The sequence below is a fragment of the Zea mays genome, chromosome 3, assembly GCF_902167145.1.
Source record: "Zea mays cultivar B73 chromosome 3, Zm-B73-REFERENCE-NAM-5.0, whole genome shotgun sequence".
NCBI classification, from domain to species: domain Eukaryota; kingdom Viridiplantae; phylum Streptophyta; class Magnoliopsida; order Poales; family Poaceae; genus Zea; species Zea mays.
In genome coordinates, this window is record NC_050098.1 from 208,827,006 (window position 1) to 208,852,486 (window position 25,481).

Sequence of the window (25,481 nt, forward strand, 5' to 3'; positions counted from 1 at the left end):
CGGAACACAAGTGAGGCAGGGAACAATCACTTCTTAGATTGATCAATGCTTGCCAATTGATTACAGACGCCTGGACTTTATAGTCCAACTCTAAACAGACTCCTTAATCTTAGGAACTCTAACAGACTCTCCTTAAAAACAGACTCCTTAATATTAGGATCTCTAAACAGATTCTCCTTATCTAAGGATCCTCCTAATCCTTATCTATATGTCCCTCTATAATGGGCTGACTAGAGGGCTGTTTAGGCCACCTACTATAAACCATAACATTTCTCCCTCCCTCGACGAATAGCTCGTCCTCGAGCTGAAACTGCGGATATGAAGCCTTGAACTGTTGTAGAGGTTCCCATGTTGCATCTACTGGCTGAGTACCATTCCAGTGCACCAACACCTGCCATTGTCCGTGCTGCATCCTTGCTTTTATTATCTTCTCTGGCGATGGCAGAAGTCGGCCATTTTGCATAGGTGGGAGGTCTAGGGGCAGGACAGGAGGGGTACCCCGGAAAGGCTTAAGGAGTCCCACGTGAAAGACATCATGAATTCGTGCCCCTTCTGGTAACTCCAGACGATATGCTACTGTGCCCACGTGCTCAAGAATACGAAATGGTCCCGCATATCGCGGTCCCAATTTCCCTTTGGGTCGTTCGACCAGTGACTGAGCTTGTCGATTGAGGAGACGGAGCCAGACCCAGTCATCCACATCGAACTCGAGATCTCGGTGTCAGCCATCATAAAACTTTTTGGCATGCTCTTGAGCTTGCAGCAGCCTATCTCTGACTTCCCCTAGAAATATATCTCTTTCCCGTAACATATCATCCACAACTTGAGTGTCTGCTGTCCCCTGCTTATATGGAATGAGAGGTGGTGGATCCCTGCCATATACTACACGAAAAGGAGTTGTCTTCAATGCTGAGTGGTATGATGTATTGTAACAGTATTCCGCCCATGCAAGCCAGTCCACCCAAGCTCTTGGCCTGTCTCCTGTGATGCACCTCAAATACATGGCAATAGTTTTGTTGACTGCTTCCGACTGACCATCAGTTTGGGGGTGAAAAGCAGTACTCATTCTTAACTTCACACCTGTTAGCTTGAACAGATCCCTCCAGATATGTCCGGTGAAAACTGTATCTCTATCGCTGACTATGGAACTTGGGAACCCATGCAACCGCACTATGTCAATAAAAAATGCTCGTGCCACTGTTGCAGCTGTGTAAAGATGACTGAGGGCAATAAAGTGGGCATATTTAGAGAACCGATCAACCACTGTTAATATGACAGACTTACCATGGACCTTCAGTAAACCCTCAATGAAATCCATTGAGATGTCTGTCCATATTTGTATTGGGACTTCCAGCGGTTGGAGGAGCCCTGCGGGATGCAGCGACTCTGTTTTGTTCCTCTGACAGGTTGCACATGATTTGACCCAATCCTGTACCAGTGTCCTATCCTTGTTAATGAAGAAATCAGCTCTTAATCGATGCAACGTCTTTTGTACTCCACCATGTCCTGCTGAGTGTGCGGCCTCCAGTATTGAGGGAATGAGTTTGGATGATGTTGGGATAAACACCCTGCGGCCGTGCAGCATCAAGCCTTCTCGTATCTGCCATGGGGCCTCTAGGGATCCCTCTGTAATCTGAGTCTGGAGGAGTTTCCACTCGTCATTATTAGCACATTCTGCCCGCAAGTCTTGGTACAGCTGGAATGTTGGGGTTGATATGGTATGGACTGAACTTTCAGTTGTGTCCCTGCGAGATAAAGAATCAGCCACTGTGTTGAGTCGTCCTGCCCGATATTCCACTGTGAAGTCAAAGCCAAACAACTTACTAATCCACTGATGTTGTGGTACCGTGGATAGTCGTTGATCTAGTATGAACTTGAGACTGAAATGGTCAGTTCGTACCACAAATCGTCTGCCCCATAAATAAGAACGCCAGTGACGTATTGCCTGTACCAACCCAATGAGCTCGCGCTCATATGCTACCAATTTTATGTGTCGGGCTGCAAATGGCCGGCTAAAAAAAGCACCAAACCCCGAGCCCGAGGCATCACAATCCACAGTGAAAGTCCGTTCAAAGTCAGGAAACTGCAGGACTGGTGCTGATGAGAGTGCCCGTTTGAGCGCTTGGAAGGCAGAGTCGGCTTCTGGGGACCACTGAAAGCCTTCTTTCTTTAGGAGTTTGGTTAACGGTGCAGCGATTAACCCAAATTCCTTGATAAATTTCCGGTAGTAGCCTACCAATCCCAGAAATCCCCGCAGTCCTCGTGGTGCCTTTGGGATCGGCCAAGAAATAACTGCTTCCACCTTGCTGCTGTCCATAGCCACTCCTTTAGCTGAGATGATGTGCCCTAAATAAGCAACGGATGTCGCGCCGAATTCGCATTTGGACTGTTTGACAAACAAATTGTTGGTCAGCAGGGTCTGTAGGACAGCCTTGACATGTATGAGGTGGTCTGACCATGTGGCACTATAGATGAAGATGTCATCAAAGAATACTAGGACGAACCGGCGAAGGAACTGACCCAGTACTTCATTCATCAACGCCTGAAATGTCGCTAGGGCATTTGAGAGACCAAATGGCATAACCAGAAACTCAAAGTGCCCATGGTGCGTCCTGAAGGCTGTTTTGTGTACGTCTTCTGGATGAACACAGACTTGATGGTAGCCGGATCAGAGGTCCAATTTAGTGAAGAAATGTGCCCCTTGCAGTTCATCTAGCAGCTCATCAACCACGGGTATAGGGAATTTGTCTTTGACTTTTTTCTCATTCAGTGCCCTATAATCAATGCAGAAGCGCCATGATTTGTCCCTCTTTTTCACTAGGAGTACTGGAGCTGAAAAAGCTGATGTGCTGTAGCGGATAATCCCCTGTTGTAACATGACTGTGCATTGTGCCTCCAATTCATCTTTTTGAAGCTGTGGGTACCTATATGGCCTAACTGCAACGGGTGTTGTTCCTGGCAAAAGGTGGATCCTGTGATCACACCTTCTTGCTGGAGGAAGGTCACTTGGCGTAGCAAACACCTTCTGAAATTGCAGGAGCAGACGATCCATCATCGGTTTGATGGTTGCGATATTTGTGCTAATTGTTCTCACTGCTGGGTACACATTAATGGCCTTCCGGTCTGATCCCAGTCCTTTCCACACAATCCGTTGTCCCCTTCTCCAGAAAGCTAGGCACAGGTTCTCGAGGTCCCAAAGTGAAGCTGATGTCGAAAGAATCAATTGGGATGGCGTAAGCATCCATCAGAAAGTCTTCCTGCCCGATAGTGAAGCTGATGATGTTGGAGAGCTTACAACACATGATTTTATCCCCATTGGCCACAGATGCCTGGAGGGCCGGGCTTGGCTGGTAGTCCAGTTTCAGAGCGCGTGCCGTGTCTTGGTTGATGAAGTTGTGAGTAGATCCTGTGTCCAATAGGGCTGTAAGAGCTTTCCCCATGATATGTACTTCTAGCTGCAAGGTACTCTCAGAATGGATACCCGTGAGGGCATGTAAGGAGATCACTGGTGTTGGGTCCCCTGGAACTGAATCAGCCTCTATAGATTCATCTTCCTCATAGTCCGTGACCTGAAGATAGAACAATTTAGGGCAGCGATGTCCACGGACATACTGTTCATCACAATTAAAACAAAGTCCCTGGCGACGCCGCTCAGCCATCTCGGCAGGCGTCAACTTCTTAAATGTTCGCTGCTGTCCTGTACTGGGAGCTGCAGGAATCACTGGTTGAGGTGCTGGTACTGGTACAGACGGGCGCTGGGGTTGACGCATGGTCTTGTTGGTGGTTGATGTCGGCTGGTGATCGAGCGCTTGTGACCTCCGTTCATATGCGCGCGCCAAACTCAAGGCGTGATTGGTATCACGTGGTGCCATGAGTTCCATGTCGATCTTGATACGCTCCGGAAGTCCAGCCGTAAACAGATGTACCTTCTGCTCCTGTGACAGTGGAGCTGTTTGGGCTAGCAGGTCCCAAAACCTCTCCTGGTAGTCATCCACTGTCGTGCGGAATGGAAGGCGTGCCAGTTCGCCAAGAGGATTGCTGCGTAATGGGGGCCCAAAGCGGAGTTGGCAATGCTGCTTGAAGAGTTCCCATGACATGGAAGGTTCGTCGCACTGAAGCTGGGTGTACCACGTCCGGGCAATTCCTGTCATGTGATAGGATGCGAGCCAGACTTTCTCATCCTCCAGCGTGCGCGGACCTTCAAAGAATTGTCCGCATCGATTGAGCCACTGGAGGGGGTCTTCCTTGCTGTCAAATAGGGCAAATTCGAGGCGATGGAAGCGAGGAACTCCTGCAGTAGGAGTATGGGGAATGGCGTTGAGAGATGGCAGTGTAGGTGGTGGATAATGTGGGATGGGCGAAGGGGAATGTGGCAATGGTAGAAGATGGATTGGGAGCTGGGTGGTGGTGGGTGGTGGCACATCATCAGTTGGCGTCGTGGTGGGAGGTATGCCTCCATACCCGGGCAAGCCATAGGGGCAGCTTGCTGGAAGGGACAACGCCGATGATGCAGGCGGAGTCTCCACTGCTGCAATGCGCGAGGACATGGAGGACATCTGCGTTGCGAAGGCCCCCAGTTGGCGCTGGACTTCGGCAAGGGCGGTGGCGATCGCTGCCAACTCCGACGCCTGGGTGCCGGACGCTGCACTGTCGTCGGTGTTGGATCCCGGCATCTCCGATACCAAATTGGTAGAAACACCTCGGCTGCGCAGATTATAGGAGTGAGTATCGAGTTGGCTGGACGAGCGGGAGCGACCGCTCGGCTGGGAACTCAGGTGAGGTGCGGAACACAAGTGAGGCAGAGAACAATCACTTTTTAGATTTATCAATGCTTGCCAATTGATTACAGACGCCTGGACTTTATAGTCCAACTCTAAACAGACTCCTTAATCTTAGGAACTCTAACAGACTCTCCTTAAAAACAGACTCCTTAATATTAGGATCTCTAAACAGATTCTCCTTATCTAAGGATCCTCCTAATCCTTATCTATATGTCCCTCTATAATGGGCTGACTAGAGGGCTGTTTAGGCCGCCTACTATAAACCATAACAGGGTTTCTCTGGAAAGGGCGAGAAAGGGCCAATGGAGGGAATTGCCTAGTGTCATGGGTTAAGGTTCAACGTCCCTTAAGCTATGGAGGATTAGGGATATTAAATCTGGAAAAATTAGGTTGGGCACTGAAAATAAGATGGTTATATGGATCGGTCACGTCCTTGGGATGGTTTTCAAGTGGAGGTCCCACGAAATGTCAAAGCTCTCTTCAACATGGCTGTGATTCCCATCATTGGTAGTGGGGAAAAAATATTATTCTGGAAGGACAGGTGGTTAGAAGGGAAATGCATTGCTGAACTAGCACCCCATCTAATCACATCTATTGGTAAAACTATAAACAAGAGAACAGTTGCTGAGGCACTGAACAACAGGAGATGGATATCAGATATAAAAGGGGCCTTAACTGTCCAAGTCCTACAGGAGTATCTTTTTTTTTCTCGAACGCGCAGGAGAGCTGCGCATCATTATATTAAGAGAGGAAAGGTCCAAAGTGGACCGAAATACAACACCCAGAAGGCAGAAAAGAAAAAACAAGAAAAACAGACCAAGACCAAACCCTCAAGCATCCACTCCAGCACCCCCACAAGGGGGGAGCCTGACGGGCCCTACAGGAGTATCTTATGATATGGGACCAGGTGGAAGGAGTTATTTTACAGCCTAAGAACCCTGACACTTTCAGGTGGGACCAGGTGGAAGGAGTTATAGCAGCAAGTCAGCCTATATGGCCTTCTTCATGGGATCAATTCATTATTTTCCATGGAAAAAGATTTGAAAAAGTTGGGCTCCCCTTCGCTGCAGATTCTTCATCTGGTTGGTGTTTAAAAAACGATGTTGGACTGCAGACAATTTGGCTAAAAGAGGGCTGTCCCATCCCAATGCCTGTCCCCTTTGTGATCAAGAGGAAGAGAATATTCAGCACCTGTTAGTAGGCTGTGTTTTCTCCAGTCAACTTTGGTTTTATATTTTTCAGGCTATAAAGATGCCAGAGCTGGTACCCAACATTGCTGAAACTTCCTTCCCTAAGTGATGGAGGGAGGTGGTCAAGTTAGTACCAAAAGAAAGGAGGCAAGGGCTGAATTCTCTTATCATTTTAACAGCCTGAGAGATATGGAAGCATAGGAATTCTTGTGTCTTTGAGAATTCAGAGCCTAACACACTTACTTTGATCACAAGGATTGTTGAGGAATGTCAGCTTTGGAGGTGAGCTGGAGCCTCCAAACTGCAAGACTTCCTGGTCTGGGCACGAGCTAGGAATGTGTAGCCTATCCCTATGTGGTTTTGTATTCAAGTGGTCTAGGTGTCTTCGATGTAACAGCCTGAGCTTTTACTTGCTCAGTCCCTGGCTGTAGGGGTACAGGTCTTGTGGTCTTTGTTGTTTTCGGGCATTTTTTGCTCTCTTTGATGTATGTGGTACTTCTCTTTCTTCTTAATGAAATGACACGCAGATCTCCTGCGTTGTTCGAGAAAAAAATTACTGTCTGAAATGTCATACTTAATTGACTGGCAGTAGTACTAGATAAAGTTTTCTAATATTATTTCAGTTGATAATTTTCTCATCAAAACTACATTGACCCCTGCTACTCTTTTATTAGGTGATTTCTCTTAAACCAATGAGGACATTAAGAGAGATACACACTGATGTGTGCCCTGTAAGTAGTTCTCTTGACCAAGTTTCTTCTGCTGCTTTCTTTTCTCTTATGGTTGTACTCGTATTTTTATTGTATCTTTAGGCCCTCAGCATACAACAGCTAGAGCGAATAGTTAGTATGTACTGGGATGATGTGAATGGAACAAACACTATTTCAGCAGAGGTAAGTTGATTAATTTCCCCAATATAGTTTATGATCTTTTGCCAATTGCTACATTTGGTTTGTGTTCTTTTCCCAATGGCATCAGCTGACAATTCCAACCTATCTATCTATAGTTTACATCAAGCTTGAAATCTGCGGTGCGTGATGAATCGAATATGGCCACAAGTTTTTCTATATTGCTAGATGATGATTCCAGGTGTGTTACCTGTGAAAAATGTTATCCACATTTAAAAAAAAACTTTTACCACCGATATTTAATGGTTTCCCTCATTCATTCCTTTATGCAGTATACCTTTTTCACTTGATGATATTACAAAGACACTGCCAGTCATTGAGGTGGCTGATGACGACTTTGTGCCTTTTGTCCATGAAAACCCAAGCTTTGCGTTTTTATTGCAAAGAGGGGAGTAGTCCATTTTTCCTCACCATGGTGACTTCACCCACCTGTGGATAAGTCAGGATTCCTGCCTAGGATGTACAGTACGCGTGATTCTTTTTGTACCAGGTAGCAAGGCATTAAAGATTAGATGCTAGGTGAGCTTATAGGATTCTGGTTTTATTGATTTGTGTGTTGATTGTCCATTTGTATTCAGGTTTTCCTTGCCATTTTTTTTCTGTTTGTAGTTATTTTTTTGGGCTTGTATACTAGGGGCTAAGGGCAGAAGGCCCTGTCCTGTAAGCAAAGTAGCACAAGGTTTTGCTGTAGGTGGGAAAGCTGTACATGTGTTGTAGGAGGGGGAGTAGCGGTTATCCTGCTGGTCAGGGCTAAGAACGACAGTTGTTGAGAAGGCAACGGTTATGCCGTTTTTCCTGGATGAGCAGAATATCTTGTCCTGGACTGCTGGACAGCAGAGCAGTGCCCACGGAGGTCTCTGCGCGCTCGATCGCGACGATGCGGCCACTATGGTAGTAGATGCACTCATTACCTGTTATACTAGTAATTTGCTCGCGCCTCGCGCAAGTCGTTAACCGATGAGTTTATACAATTAAAAGAGTGTTGCTTTAGCCATATAAATACAGAAGTAGTAATATATGTGGATACATAAACATAGAAGTGACAAAATTATATAAACATACAATTGTTTGCGTTGGTAGATAAGTTCAGTAGCATCGTGAGCAGCCTAGATGTCAAAATTTTGAAGACAACAAAATACTGGTCTTGAAGGCCACAAAATGCAGAGCAACATTACAATGCACGGATCCTTTTCATGATCGTGCTCACTTTTTATGAAATTCATTGCTTGTTGTATTGAATGTATATGTATACATTAAGGTACAATTATTAGAATTGTCTCAATATGTAACGAAGTAACATGAATAGATAGCTTTGCTTAGCACAGAATGTCATGTGAATGTAGCAAAAAATAAGTCAGTTTTATAATTATTATCGATTTTTATTGTGCTATCGTTTGTCATGTAATATACTTTAAGTATGATTTAGATTTTTTTCGCAAAAAAAATGAATAAGACCATCTAGTCAAACTTGGGGCAAAACAATCCAACTAAGGACTTGTTCGGTTAGCTCTCAATCCATGTGGATTGAGTGGGATTGGATGGGTTTGAATCCCAAACAAGTCAAACTCCTTCTCATTTTTTTCTAATCCCATCCAATCCATGTGTTTTGGGAATAACCGAACAAACCCTAATTATAACTTGTAACGGTGGAAGTACACTTTAAGGCTTAGTGTCTTCCAGCGTTGTCGATTATTTATTATTGAAGTGGATTGATTGATAACTGGTCTTAAGGTAGATTTTGTTGGAATATCATCTAAATTTTAACGTAAGTCTTGCGGGGATTTGATTCTATATTGGATTGTAGTTTATTTGCTCTATACGTACATCTTTAAGTCACACGGGAAGACAAGCGACTCATTATGTTCTTTGTATTATGTAAATTCTTCTTATATAGTGAAGATTGATTGCCACATGTGTTTTCCCCGCAAGAATTTTCTTCATAAAATTTTGTATCCCTTGTTTGATTTGTATGTGTATTATTTGCCAACATAGTATAAGGTACAGACTTCAGACTTGGAAAAAGGCCATAAAATTTTCATAGTCAGTAGTATAGAGGCTCAGAGTGGCAGCTTGTCGTCGGCGGCAGCATGCCAGTCATTTATCTCAGGAGAAAGAGATGCAGATTAGCTCCAAGAATTTTGAAATTTTCATGTATGTTGTTAGATGATAGCAGAGAAATTGTGATTCAGTAATGGAAAGCAAGAAGGTAATTGTAGCATTCTGGAGTCCTAGTGTTTGCACACAACAGCAAACAAAAGTGCCAAACCAACAACAGATTTTCAGTACTTGGCATGGGCACTGTGATCACTCAAAATAGGTTCTGCAGAGGTTGATTCCCGAGAGCTGCAGTTTTAAAGCACTTTTGATTGCTTGTGACTTAAGAAGAATAGTACGTGAGTTAGTATATAGACTAAGCAGATGTTTGCCCGGTGATTGTGATCAAAGGATGCTAGCTAGCTGATCAGTGCAATAGGCACATGGTGAAATTGAAACTTGAGTGCATTGCCAGAGCTAGCTGCAGCCCCGGTCCTATGATTTTGAGGGCCCCAGGCGAACTGATCATGGTGGGCCCTCTAGACTATATCAAAAATTCTATGATATGCAGCGGAGTAGATTAGTACTTCGTATGTAAATAATGATATGCATTGAAATTGGTTTTTAAAATATCTAAGACGCTAGATAATATACATCGGTGCAGATTAGCACTTCACAAGTTGAGAAATAAGAACGACGACTACAGAATAACATGAATCATGATTGTTCGACCGTGCGTGCCTGGAGGCTGGAACAGTGGCGTCCAGTGCCCTGTAATCCTGGAGGGCTGGATTGGCGAGATGGCGAACAATGATCACGTGGAGGGTATGGTCGCACAGACGTGTGACGACGTGAGCGTGATGACTGGGCAGTGGGCAACACGTGTCGTGTGGTCCGTGTGCGTCGGGCGTCCGTGTGCTCAGCCTTACCGGCTTGTTAGCTACTTATACTATTTTACTACTAGTATATAGCATGTGCTAACACTACGTTTCTAAGAAGCGAAAAAGTGGGGTGAACGACGACGGTGGTGGTGCGAGGGGAGGGGTTGACGGCGGTGTGGACGTGAGGAGGGGAGGGCTGAAGGATGATCCAAATAATATTGTCCAATAGATTTGAGTGAGCAAGAGAGATGATGTTATTCAACGATCTAAACCGTTGATTTTGATATTGTGTTAAGTATGAGTGCAATTTGTTTGTTGGATTTAATAAAGATTATGGGTGTATGGATTATTTGATTGGATGAGTTTTGTAAAATGTAAACTAGTATATTATACTGTGATATAGATATTAAATATTGAACCCCTATTACTTTTAGGCCTCCGACCGTCGCCTCTGTTGTATGGGCTCAGGCCGGCCCTGGCTAGCTGATATCATGGCACATTGGTCTAAAACCAGGCTTTAGCTTATATAATAATGTTCGGAAGCTATCAATATTAGCATATGCCCATTAATTTTTCGTGGCAATGTGGACTTGCCCTATACCTAATGATTTGTTTTGATTGAGTTAAATTCTCTATCGAATTTCCAAGAAGCATACGTGCATGCTTTGTAGAAGTGTCATTATGTAAATGAGCATGGGAGACCCTCCAAAAATCAGTAGAAGCAAGTGGTACTTAAATAGAATTGATAGCTAAAAGCAGGATACTGATTACTCCTTAGCACCAACCATGATACGAATTTGTGTTACTTACCAGGTGTACCTACTTGATGTGGTGCATGCAGGCTAATCCAGATATAACATACAAACACTATACTGTCAGATAAACATACGAAATCAAATATATGAGTAGTGCTATTTTCCAAGAGATTCAGCCACATAGTCTTTTTGAGGAACACAGGCCTCAGCCTTCTAGGTTCCCTAAAAGTGTTAGGGGGTGTTTGGTTTCTAGGGACTAATTTTTAGTCCCTACGCATTTTTCCATTTTAGTTACAAAATTGTTAAATATAGAAACTAAAACTTTATTTTAGTTTCTATATTTGGCAATTTATAAACTAAAATGGAATAAAATAAAGGGACTAAACATTAGTCCCTAAAAACCAAACACCCCCTTAGTCCATTTAACACACCAAATGGCATCTGAACAATTAATCCGGGCACTTGTATAGTAAATCCAGTGAACATTAAGTCTAGAGATGCTATTTTTTAGCTTTTAGTCCTCTAGTTCATCTTGAAGAATCACTCACAAAATTAGTATAGAATTTAAATTTTGTTTTTGCAAATGTACCGAATTTAGTTTGGAAGATGCTCTAGAAGATCCGCCGAAAAGGCCCTAATGAAAACATGTTACGCTTACTTGAAGGGAAAAAGAACATTGTTACCATGTTTACGTCTGATTCCATGGAGTAGTGAAATCAACCACAAAGTTGTAAAATCTTTCAAAAATTCACGCTCGGCAGCATCTGTAGAGCTGCAAAACATCCGTGGACAGGAATAGCAGCGGCGACGGTGAAACACTTCTGCGGTTCTCTCCGTGGTAGATAGGGTGTGTTTGGTTGGACGTACAAGTAAGAAAATGGGGCGGTTATATTTTATATAGTGTTTAGATAAGAGTCACGTAGATGCAAGATGAACACCGAAATAATTTTTAATGACAGTGTGATCCTAGAAAATTGAGGCAATAGTGTCGTCCCCGTATTATCCTACTTTTTGATCTTAAACAAACACATCCTACACTTACGTGCTCGCCGCCGACTCGTCTGCACTGCAAGCACGCGACGGACGGGTGCTGGTCGCGAGGCTGCGAGGCTGCATATCCGGCACGCCAAGGACAGCAGTCGGGCTGTTGGTTGCGCCAGCGGAGTCCAGCAGAGGAGAAGAGATAATTGAGGGATGTGACGTGCTGTGAACGTGCAAAGAGCCTAAGAGGCGTTTGGAAGTCACGCAACGGAGAAGAAGCTTGGAAAAGGAAAGTGTACCAGTTCAAGCGTGGGCAAATGGGTCGGGTGCGACATCACCGATCTTTTCCGCCGGGATGGCATCGCCTAGTGTTGGGAACTGGGTCGGGCCGGATCCGACCAAGCTCATCGTGCTTCATGCCAAATATGGTTAAAGCCAGTAAAGCGTAAAAAACTTTTGGACCGTGTCATACCAGCTCGAAGTATAAAAACAGTGGCTTAGTCCGACACTAAACACGGTGTGTCTTCGTTTGGTCGTCCCAGCCCAAGTCCAGCCCATATATTTGACCACATAAAATCAAAAAATTACAACCACATAAAATCTATAACTTAATAAATTAAAGATATTAAACAATTCTAACATCATTTCACCAAATAAACTCCAAATATAACAACAATATAAAGTCAGTAGCTTACTAAATTAAAGTAATTAAATAGTTTGGGCTTCATTGGGCCGTGTCGGTCCATGCCCGGCCCATCTGTGTGGGCCGTGTCGGGAGCCCGATGAGTCGGAATTTGAGGCCCGACTCAGGCCTGCCTTCGGGGCGTACTAGCCCGGCTCATATTATTTCGTGTCGGGCCGTGCTTTGAGCTCATGTTTTCGTGTTGTGCTCGTGCTGGCCCAAAAAGTCCAGCCCATATTCCCAGCACTAGTCATCCAGCACACCGTCTAGAAACATTGTGATGGTACGAAGCACTCATGTACGTTCTTTGCCAATCCAATGGTTATGAAAAGAAAGAGTGACGTGGACAAACCTAGAGCAGATTTGCTCTCACTCTTAATATTTGCTCCCACGCTTAATATATAGAAAACTAGTAGCTTGTGCGCACCCTTGGGCGCGCTATGTTATGTGTTTGTTCTAGTTTAAATGTGTTGTTAAAACCGATAATGTGTAAATTATGTAAATATTGTAGAGAAAAGTTTTTAGATGATAATAGATATACTTATTATAGAAGAGAGTATAGTAGTATCTAAATGTTGAACAGAAAATGAAGTAGAATATGCACATAGTAGTTGATACTTAGGTTACTTCATATTCAGGAGAGATCTAGCAAAGAAAGTTGTTCAATAGTTGTTACGCTAATTATATAAGTGAATTGACATTAACACCCCGTTTAGATTATTGGAATTGAATTTCATTCTAATAATAGTAACTTAGACATATATCAATTAAGCTAATTCGATTTTGTATAAAATATATTTGTATACTATTATTAGGAAGATGTCGAAAATATTTATGTGTTATATTTTTACTATAGAGGAGTAAGATGAAGAGTGTCACGTAAGTTACTATATAAAATAAGTTACTTGATTGAGTGAATTCCAATTCCTGTAAAATGAAGGGATCCAAACGCCCCGTAAGGATGGTTCATGGTTGGTACAACAATATACACGTTAATGTAGAGATACAGTAAAGTTGGTAAACAGTAATCAAGGCTAATTATATTAGTGCATTATATCGTCGGTGGTTAGTATGACAAAAATAAGCGTTGACGTTCACAAGTATCGTTCTGGTTGTTCCAAGGAACCTATTCCAAAATAAAAAGAAAATGTATGGTAAACATATATTTTTGAGGTATAAAAATCAAAACATGTGATGCTCTCACATGGGTTTAGATTTTCAGGATGGGAACGTCCTTTTTGTTGATTTTGGATCTTCATGCCTAGTTTTAGTTACTTGGAAAGCTAACCTGAGAACATAAATAGAAAATATGTATTAAGCATGAGGTTATATGCTGAAAAGAGTGATATATATTTTTTTTAAATGCATGCAAAGTGAAACTAAAGTAGTCTTTACTTGTATGATAGGTTAATGCTCTAGAAACCTGTTTTACAGAGTATGCCATATTTCTTTTCATATAACAATGTCGTATTAGTCAGAAAAAAGGTCATCTGTTTAAAGTATTTACAAATGGTTATGTAGTTATATTTGAACCAATAACAAATTTTCTTTGGCATTCTCATATGGAAATAAGTATCTGTTCTAAGCATCTCTGGAAGACGGGAACATTGGTAGCTGCTTACGTATGGAAACCATTACAAACCTCAATTATCCTTTCGTTATTATCAGTTTGGCTTCTTGGAGAACATTTTCAAAGCAAAAAAAGTTACTTTGTAACTTCTATAAGCATGCTTTGTACCCATCTTAAAAGAAATACAATCGTACATCAACTAATCTCAAACAAATACACAGAGTATAGGAAGAATGAGTGTGCACCTTGCACTTTGGAAAGTTGTGAACCACTCACCAAGCTAAACATCATTTTCTACGGGCCAAAAGCCCATGAAAAAATGTGAGAGTTAGTAAGTGGTGAATAAAAAACAAGTGATTATAGTAAAGAACAGTTCTAGAAAGAATGTACTGTCGACTGTCTTAGAAGATCTTAAAACGAAAGAACACAATTTTACATCTTTTTTCAGGAAAAAGGCCATAAAATATTGTAAACGTATTAACATGAAACCACAATATAAATGGCCAAGTAAATAATGTAAGGAAAAAGGTAAATTTGTGATAAAAAAAGATTGTGGATCTAAGAAACGAAGAACGTGGAATTTTATTGCAAATTTTGGTAAGCATCTAAATTTTATATCTATGTTTCATTTTGTTACCTTTTCCACTTTCATCTAAATTTCTATAATTCTTGCTCCTTCAGGCTTGTCCTCTCCATAACAGCTGGTGGCCAATGCTAACAGGTTATTATTTTTTGTATAACTGGCAAACTAAGCTTATATCACCCTAATAATTGTTTGTAGTTAAATTGTGAGTAATCCTTGACATTTTGTGCAGTTTTAATGTATGTTATCCTATGAATGCCCCTCATATTTTCCCTGGGTTCTGATACTGCTTCGTCCGATGGGGGAGATAGGGGTAAGTGATCGTGTCTAGTCCATGGTGCTGCGTTTTTTCTTAATCACCCTTGCCACCTGGTTTAACAGTTAGCACTGTTTGTTGCCCCAAAGATATACATTGCCTTGCTGATTTTCATTTTAGTAGAGGTTCACCTGTGAAACCTGAACATTGGCTTGAGCGTGCTTTGCTACTTGCTTGGCAGTTCCTATGCCTGCTTGCTAACCACTGATTATATTCCCTAGGTTCTCTTTGACATTTTCTAACTATGTTTTTTTTACATGGAAAAGTTAATCGGTGTTACCTTTCCTGCCACTGTAGGGCTTGTTCGGTTAGCTCTCAATCCATGTGGATTGAGTGGGATTGGATAGGTTTGAAACCCAAACAAGTCAAACCTCTTCTCATTTTTTTCCAATCCCATCCAATCCATGTGTTCTGGGAATAACCGAACAAGCCCGTAGTTGGGTGAACTTCACGCGCATCAATAGTGGGGAGCATTGCCATTCCATCGATCCTGAAGCATGTTGGCAGCAGATGGGGAGTCCTGACAATGGAGCTGTCATCCTTTGTGAGTAGCCAACGTAGTAACGCGATTATCGCAGAGTGCAAGAAGCTAACAAAAAACGTAGCACACATGAACTTTCAGAGCGAAAGAACATTTTTGTAGGTATGTTGAAGCGTCACAATACTCTGGCACTCAAATGTGATTCAATTACTAGTCCTATGAGTTAGTAAACACATTTATACATCAAATGGTTCTAGATCTATTTAAACGAGACAAACCTATAAAGGTGGCGATCATCTTTGAGAGTTGGTCCACAACTCGAGATATATATCAAAGTGGGGCTAAAGCAGCCCGATATACGCAGCGAAGAAAATCAGCGGTCCAACAGCCACAGACATGGTTGGGAACATGCGTAACTCTTACTCGATTAGCGATCTCCTTCTCTGAAAAATAACAATAAACAAGAGTGGGTACTTACGTACCCAGCAGCCCACATTCACCCACAGAATGGGGAAATCAGATATAATGCATGGAGTATGTGGAGCTCAGAATATTTCTGCAGAAAAACAATTTTTGATGCAGGGCTATTTTGTAAAACATTTTAACTTTTTCAAAACACATCCTCTATCAAAGGAGCAGGAAGTTTTTCAATATAGAACAAAATTCCCTGGACTAAACCATCCAGGAATCTTGGTAGTTTCCCATCGGTTTTCATTTTCAAAAACAGCTACTGGACTTTCCGTCCACCATAGCTCATGGCTCAATCGCAGGACCTTTCAAAACCACTTTTCAAAAATATTTTGGAAATCAGAACACTAATTGTCAAATCTATGTTTGACTCATCCATATCCATGGACGCGGACTATTCGAATAGGTTTTTAACACTGCGCAGAGGTGTACACTTTACCCACTAGTCCGGTTTCTGCAATCTTACCGTCGTGAGATCCAAATGCCGAAACTCTCTATTCCCCTGCACGCTTTACCTTAGCGGTTATACCGAAAAGAACAAGGCCACCTCCATGCCCAAACCAGGACAAAACATTCCCTCTTCTTGTCCTCTTGGTGCTCCCCAGCCACCATAACCCTAGGGCACAGATCGTGCAAGTTCGGATCAAGCGACTGCTCATACAGTCTCGAGTGGTTGTACTTGATAAGAGTATAGGTAAGGAGTGATGAAAAACCGGTCCTTAAGCGAGAGGGACAATCCTTCATGCTCCCACCTAACCTGGCTGAGTCATCGCCTTAAGGCCCTCCCAAACTAGGGAGTCCCTGATCATCTCTCTCAAAGGTGATAAATGTGAAAACCCTTCATCATACCCGTTTAGAAAAACATTTTCTTTGAAAACTCACACCTTTTCTCAAATCATTTGGTAACAAAAATGTCAAGGAGTGTAAAGATGAATTGTGGCAAAGTTTTAAGGCTGGGTGACCATATTAACATGTCTCTTAGCAGAAAAATCATATAATGCATAAAATAACATGCTAAGGGTTGTGTTTGAAAACATAGGTAATTTATGCATCAAAGGGATCCAATGAGTTTGTCGTGCTTTAACCGTTAAAAGGGTGAGAACTTGCAGAACTGGCTTCTGGCTCCATCGTTTGGCGTAGACTTGCAGAACTGGCCTTCACGAAATGGCACGAACGCTCCGATAAGTATGCAACATGAATGTCGCTCCGATAAGTGCGAAAACGAAGCATAGCTAAACACGGCCTTCATAGGCAGTCAACTGGGGGTTTACCGCTAACCCACGCCTAGAACTCATCATACTCTTGGAACTCCTGGAAATCCTCCACCACGACTTCATCTTCTCTCGAGCAGTGGTTGCAATGTGGACAACCTAGGGGTTTGGTGTGTAAAGCAAGGGTGAGTACACATCAACATACTCAGCAATTGTCCCGTTTGGCTGTAGTGGACCAGCTTTATGTGGGGTTAAGATCAAGCAGTTGCTTTTAGTTGGTCAGGTAATTATTGCTAGTAGAGAGCCAGGTTTTAACATTAAACCCAAGTTGTTAGCCCAAAAGTACTCCTTCCAAACGGAAAGAATACCAGAAACCATAATCATAATCATCAAAACCATAATTATCCTCATCATCATCTGTAACATAGTATCTCTAATCAATGTGCCTCTAATCAATTGAGCTCCCAAGGCTGCTCATAGTTGTGCTCCCAAGGCCACTCATAACTGTGAGCACGGTTGATATATCAGTTTCATAACACTCTACAGAGGTTGCACACTTTACCCACGAGTCGTGATTCCTTTTTGCCTCGGGCCGATCAAACCCTTAAACACTACCAACGTGAATAGGCAAGGTTTCACTACGTAGCCTTTAAAAAGATTCCCCGAGGCTGTAGCCGCCCGTTAGGTTTCCTAAATGTACCGCACTCCTCCCAAGGGGCAAACCACCCTCAGCAGAGCGAGCCGCATACACCGAGCCCCATTGACGGCACGATGACGAAGCAAACTACACCTCAGTTCCTCTAATTATTTGGCTCAGGGCGTCTGAAAGTTGCCTAGAGGGGGGTGAATAGGCAAGTTAAACCTTTTTCAACAAAAACTAGAAGCAAACTGGGTAAAACTGAATTGATCTCGAAATTCACCCAGTTAACTTTGGAAATGAGATGTTCTAAATGATCCACAAGGTTCAAAGTAGTAGATCTGAGAAGGGCACTTTTCAAAATTCACACACCAAAAAGATATAAACAAATCTTTCATGGAATGGTGAGAGAACGACGAACACAAACAAACACAATGAGCAAGAACACAAGAGACACAAGATTTATCCCGAGGTTCGGTCACACCACCAAGGTGCCCTACTTTCTCGTTGAGGCGCCCACAAAGAGTCGGGTCTCTTTCAACCCTAATCCTCCCTTTGCCGACCACAAAGGTCAAGCCCACACACTAATCTTTGCTCAAACGAGCGGGTAATACAAACTTTCTTGTGGTCTTCCACAAGATTTGGAGACTCACAAGCAACACCTAGTCGTCTAGGAGCTAGAAGCTCCAAGAGTAATGAATCCACAAAGAACTCGATGTAGTACCAAAGCTCGAATGAAGAAGAGCAATAGAGGTTTGGAGATGAAGCACAAAAACCGCAGCTCTCAAACTCACTCAAAGATTTCTCTCCAAAGATTTGAAATGGGAGAGGCAAGAGGTGTGTGAGAGAGAGTGGGAGGTGTTTCTCAGGTTAGAAATGGAGTTTTGTGCGTGCTCTGCTATGGGGAAGAGTGTGGAAGGTGTATATAAAGGTGTCCCCAAAAGCTGGTGGCCGTTGGGGAAATTTGACTGAAAAACGGTTGAACCGGTTCTAAAACCGGTTGAACCGGTTCTAAAACCGATTGAACCAGATTCCACCAGGGGGTTTTCGGTTCACTAGCAGACTCAGCCGAAGACTGGACCGGTCCCAAATTCGGTTGAGCCGGACCAAATTCGGTTGGACCAGTTGCAAAACCGGTTCAACCGGTTGCGAATCCGGTTGAGCCGGGCCAAAATTCGGTTGAGCCGGTTGCAAATCCGGTTGAGCCGGGCCAAAATTCGGTTGAACCAGTTTTCCAAAAATCTGCACATAACTTTTTCCGATAGGACTGACTAGCAGACTGGCAAGTTAGACAGTGACAGAGGGGAACAGTGCAGAAACCGGTTGAACCGGTTTTAATTCCGGTTGAACCGATTTTTGAAACGGTTGCATAGATTTTGAGAAAACTGAAGTGAAACAAGGGTAAAATGGAAGTTTTAGATCAAGGATTTTGAGCTTTAGTACCAACACTAACCTTCTTTATGGATCCCCCTTGATAGTACGACGATTCCTATACTCAAGTTAGATAAAATATAATTAAGTAAACTCCTTGAGTCATTGGTGTCTCAAGTGTGATTTCTCCATGGTGTTGCTTCATAAGGATCACAAACATCTTTGTCTCACCTTTTGAAGCAAACACAAATCGAGCCTCTGACTTGTGCCATTTCACCATATATGAGTTCAAATCATGGCTTCAAGTCACCTTACTGATGCATCAACATGTTGTGACTCTTCATAGCTGATTAGTTCATCGATTTAGTGCAAGTACTCTCTTCTTCACCTTATCAATGGCACCTCGGTCTACAAGCCGTCACTTGGCCTTCACCTTCGCTTAGTTCCTCGAAGCCCTTTCCTTGCTATCTTCACCCTATCAAGCCATTCTTGAGTCACATCCTATTGAGCATCCATTGAGAGAATCATTTCTTCAATATTGTGAACCTTGCTTGGATGTCATCTAGATATAACTGCTAAGATCAATCAAGCTCTAGTTTGATTCTCATATATTCATATATGGACTAATACTAATATGGTCAAGCCAATTCACGATTCCTCATATCTTATTTCACTTTGGCTTGACCAATCCTCTTAATCACTTCAACCTCTATTATGATCATATTTATGCATAGTGATTTCTCAGGACTTGTCCATATATTCAAACCAATATAGAGACCATATTATATCAATTTGCATTGTCTAGTTATTTGACCTTGTGTTGAACCTTGTTCACTGATCATTATACACTATTCAAATATGTTCATCATACTGAATTTCCTGTTCAACACTTAGCAAACTTGTTAGACCTTTAAATGTGTTGTTATCCAAATCACCAAAACTCACAAAAGGGATGAATGCACTTTCAATCTCCCTCTTTTTGGTGATTGATGACAACACATTTAAAGCTTACATAAGATTTGATAAATAAGATTTTGAATCCTATGATATAGTTTCCTCCCCCTAAATATGTGCATTTCAGAAAATTCCAATTTTGTACTCAAATGCCAAAAGCACATATTTGGGTCAAAGAGTGAAGACAACTTATATCATACTATTCATAGGGTGCTTTGTGTCATAAATAAACATGATGCTCATGACATATTATGGACTCATCAATTTCCTTCATCTTATGTTTTACTTATGATTCAACCCCCTTTTGTCAATTATTTATCCCCCTTTTCAAAGGTCTTCTTACACTTAGTTACATAAGACTAAAGGTAAGCTTTAATGCACAGTTTCTCCCCCTTTGTCATAAATCTCCAAAAAAAAAGATATAAAGAATATAAAGGGTAGAAATTATGATTAATCAAGATTTGAACACACTATCATGAAAAGGGTCCTTATATGGCACAAAGGTAATGGAGAAGTGTCATAAGTGATGTACCTTTGCATTTTACCTTTTCAAAGGGGTGTTCCACACTTGTGTTGTATTTAGAGTTCATTTTGCAATCTCTTGTTGGCATAATTGTGACATAGGTCCAAAATATCAAATGAACATTGTCATACTAATTGAAAGATAAATCTTGATACCTGGAGTCTAGATGTCACCTAGCATTTTTTATCATAACAAGAGGCAGCATGAAAATTGCATAAGTATGAATTATACAACTAGTGATCATGTATGAAAAATATCAATTGAAAACCACCAATTGATACAATTTGATAGATAATCAGATCACTAATTGCATATTACACTAAGTTCTCCTCAAGTTTTAGTGCACACATATATATGAATTCAATTGATACCTGTTGAGAGTACTTATTTGCAACTTAAAGTACCATTAGCATACAAGGAGTATCAATTGAACATAATCATGCAATATAAGGAACATGTGCACTATTTATTCAATTAAGTTCTAGACAAGAGAATTTATAAGCTATGCTACTTCAGACATTTGCAATCCAAAAGGATGTGATACATATTTACCAATTTTAAATGACGTTGGAGTAGCATATACAAGAGAAACTCATTCTCTTATGAAATGTATAGAAGATACATTTATTGGAGCAAAGAATCTTTGATACCCATCAAATTTTGCAGTGGACTTGAAGATTCCTTTCTAATTTGAGACTACACACATAATAGACTTGAAAATGAAGTTAGTCTCAAAGATTCAAATTATAGACCATTCTCCCCCTAAATGTATGCATACAAGTGATGAATACTTGTTTAGCTTATGCACTTGGACTTGTGAGGCCAGGGGATTAAGTTCTACAATTTGAACCTTGGTACAAATGAAGTATAAAAATATGAAATTGCACCAATTTAAGGAATTACTCATAATCAAAAGGTATACTAATAGACATGATATTCAATATTTTAAGCCAAGATTCAAGTGCAACCTTATGATGTGACTTAAGATATTGTATATACATGCATACACTAACTTGTAAGAGCCTAGATACACAAATGTAATACAATAGTTCATGGAGTGACACACCTTTGTTCCATGCCATATGGTATTCATTATAATCATGAATTTCTATCTTAGCCTTTGATAGGCTTGACATTTCAAAGAGAAACTTATCCTCTTTAAACGATCAAGAGAAACTCATTCTCTTCAAAGAACTACACAAATTCACTAAAAGAAAATGTTAGTCTTTAAGGACACACGATATAGAATGAGCTCCCCCTAAATGTATGCATCAAGTACTCGAATTACTTGTAACATGCACTTGATTCAATTAAGATTCTTAGAGGAGTTCATCATATATCTTGGTCAAGGCATAATATATTTGAAACAATTGAATTTATGCTAGAGAACACATATCGTTCCCCTCCATGGGATGACATGTGGTAAATATTTGATCATTTCCTTAGAACCACTCATCCTCATTTGATGTTCTCCAAGGTGTGAGACTACAAAACATGAACTTGAAGAAATCATTAGCCTCACAAGATATAGGCTAAACTCTTCCTCAATTTGTGCATGCAAGAGTACACAAAGTACACTTATGCATATCAACAATACGAGGTTAAAGGTGAAGTTTGCGCTATATCTTGGTTTAACATAACATGCTTTACATAGATGATGAAAATCAAACCAATTGAAAGTTTAAAAACTGAAAGTATATCAATTGAAATCCTAAAGGGTAAAGCATGCTAATATGAACCTCAAACCTCATAATGAAGGATATCATATAAATATGTCACTACATCTTCATTATTTGGTTGACAAAAAGTGTAACTCCCTTCTTGAATGACTGTGCTTTCTTTTCTTTTATGATTTCATCCAACCAAGTGATCTTGAACTTTATTCATCTTTGCTTGGTTCGATCATACTTGATATGAGACCCATTGAAACTCAATGATTGAAAGAACCTAGACTCTTATATCCGTAGATTTTCAATCCATCTTGAAAGCACTTGGAAGGACCTTGTTGAAACACTTAGAAAAGAGAGCATTAAAAACACAATGGAGGGTTTCACAAATGATTATCCTTATATGTGGATGACAAATGAATCATCAATATTGAAACCCAAAAGGATAGACTAAATTCCTTTAAATTAGTGCACACATATAGTTGATGTCAAAATTATATGCACTATTGAACATTTTATATTGCAAGGAAATTAACCTATACTATGGTACATCCCACTAAGGATATAATACTAAAGCAACTAAATGAGAGTAAGTTTTCATACCTTGGCCTCTTATCAACTTCATCTTACTTTAGTTGAATAGTATCCTTTAAGCTTGTGATTTATCCAATTTAAAACAAGCACCATCTCTTAACATAGATTTTCTATGGATAAACTCAACACAAGAGATGGCATTAGTAGCACAAGCACTAGTTTCTTATTTTGCAACCCTTTATATGTGGAAGGCAAGCGAGTTGCTAAAATAGAGAAACCTCATAATATGGACTAAATTTCCCTTGAGCCCTCATGCACAATATATTTTGAATGACATGGATAATATGCATGGTTATTCAATGAAGTCTAAAGGGTTGACTTAATCCATATTATGGTGAGTGTCTAATATAGAAGAATCAAATCCAAATTAACTAGATAGAGAATACGTCACATAATTTTGGATTGTTCACCATATGATAATATTCATTCAACTTCCAATTAGACCTTTATTTCATAATCAACAACTGATGTATATCCTCAAGTGCTTCTTTTCCCTTAGTGGCTACACAAGTCACAAAAGAGATATGATTTAAAAATAATATGCACTTGAGATTCAGTTGTACCACCCTTGCTACTATCTCCAAATATGATTTATACATTCATTATCGAGCACCCAACTTGATCCATTGAAGGAGTGATCCTGCAAAACAAGTTTGAGCTTCATATCTTGGTACCCAATTTGAATTGGGTCCTTTGAGATTAGTAGTAAGAGCCTTAAGAACCCACACAATCCTTATTGTGGCCTTTTTCTCTTTGTGTAGGCACCGACATATACTTGACAACCATCTTATATGGTTTCAAGTCAATATTTAATCACACAGATAAAACTAGAGTTAAGAATAGGAGCCTTTTCTCCTTTTCTTGATACATCATTGTGTTGCCTTCTTGATGATGAACCTAGCTTGACCTTGGGTGCACCTAGCTTATAAAGGTTAGTCGCACAAGCATTCATATCATAAAGACAACTTATGCATGAAATTTACAACTTAGTGATCCAATTCAATGTGAAGCATATGGATACCGATTGAAGTAGATTTCTAAGATATCAATTTGTAAGTTTCCAAAATTTTAGAGAGTATGAATCACTAATTTCACCTTTTATAGTTCAAAAATCATATCCATGTTAGTGCATATGCATATGATGAATATCAACAAAAAGGATTATTATGCACTTGATACAAGATAAAGGAAATTTTAAACTACATCAATAGTAGCTATTTGGAAAATGAAGATTACAATCCATATGAATGAGATACAAATTTACCACTATGGATTATCTTAGTATAGCTTACTCAAGGGAAACTTATTCTCTATGACACAAGATATATATAATGTGCTCCCACTAGATATGTGCATCAAGTATTTGAATGACTTGCCAAATGCACTTTCAATTCAGTTAAGAGTATCATGAGGAGTACATTACATATATTGGTCAAGGCATGACAAATTTGCAATGAATTAACTTATGCCTAAGAATACTTACCACCATATAGAATGTACCATTTGTTATATCAATTGAAAGATCTTACTACATGAGATGGTGTCATCTAATTATTCTTCTTTTCTTCAATTGTGGAGACTTCCTTCTTTAGCTTGTTATCTCTTTTCCTTTTAAAACTAGTCGAAAAAGCACTTTGAAAAGAGATATTAGTGGTACAATGAAGTATTTAATGAATGACGATATTTATATATGAATGGCAAACAAATCATCATTTATGAGGCATAAAGGCATATATTAAATTCCTTTTAAGTTAATGCGCATGGAGGAGTGAATTAACAATATACACCAATTTACAAATTTAAGCCAAAAGGAATTTAACCTTCATATTGACATTTCTTTCCATAGAATAGAATATTACCAATTGAAAGAATGTCACTTGAAAGGAACTACCATTGATCAACAACCAATTGAAGCAATTAGTTCCATACCTTTGCCTTGAGCATTCCTAATCTTTCTTTTTGTTGAAGATTAACCTTTAATGCTTGTGTTTTTACCAATTTAAAGAGCACAATTTCTACTTATGAATTTCCATGAAATAGCTTAAAAGAGATTGCATTAGAAACACAAACAATAGTTTCCTATTTAGCAACCTCTATTATGAATGACAAGAAGGTTACTAAAATAAGGAAACCTCGTGATATGAACTAAATTACCCTTACAAACATCATGCATAACACTGATTTAAACAAGGTGAAAATAGCATGATTATTTAATTAAGTTTACATGGCAAGTTTAATTCATAGCATGTTGAGTGATTAATTTAGAAGACTCAAAACCAATTTAAACAAGAACGAATACATCCTATAGTATTGGATTGATCTTGTTTGTATGTTGAATGACACATTCCATTTGAGAAACACATTCTCATGTTGTGAGACTACATAAACACTTAGATAGAAACATTAGTCTCACAACTCTAGTCATATAGAGAATTCCCCTTTTGGTAAGTGCTTTAAGATTTTGAATTTCTTACTTAGCACTCTATTCATTTAAGAACATGGGATAATACTCTTTATGTCTAGGTCATGGCAATAATATGATGATTAACTTGAAATATGCCACAAGATACATACAATCAATTTAAAGCATGTAGATTGTCACAATATAAAAATATGAACTTGCAATCTACCATATAATTAGATCCTTTCCAAAACAAGGTAAAAAATTTTAAGTTCATTCTCAAGTGCTTCATTTTTCCTATGTGGCTACAAAAGACACAAAGGAATATACAAATTAAAAAGCAATGTGCACTTAAGAATTAATTGTTAACATCCTTTGGATATCACTTGGTTGTAGGCCTTTTGCTTGATTTCCACGAAGATTAATCCTTATTCCCTACAACACAAGTTCTTGCTAGAGATGAATATGAAGTTAGTGATATAACAACTCAATT

General features: G+C 40.3%; 1 protein-coding gene across 12 annotated transcripts in view; it reads left to right on the top strand.

The window, feature by feature from the left end:
• The window catches only part of LOC100216838 (myosin-17), a 64,889-nt gene extending 57,207 nt beyond the window's left edge, over positions 1-7,682 (top strand). For all 12 annotated transcript variants that reach the window (XR_002267797.3, XM_008676890.4, XM_035965689.1 and 9 more), the window contains 4 exons: positions 6,646-6,702; positions 6,784-6,864; positions 6,978-7,060; positions 7,152-7,682. Coding sequence is in view for 11 of the 12 variants with exons in the window: in XM_008676890.4 (XP_008675112.1) it covers positions 6,646-6,702; positions 6,784-6,864; positions 6,978-7,060; positions 7,152-7,275 (345 nt within the window). In the remaining variant the exon portion in view is untranslated. The remainder of the gene's footprint in view (positions 1-6,645; positions 6,703-6,783; positions 6,865-6,977; positions 7,061-7,151) is intronic.
• The last annotated feature ends 17,799 nt before the right edge of the window (positions 7,683-25,481 follow it).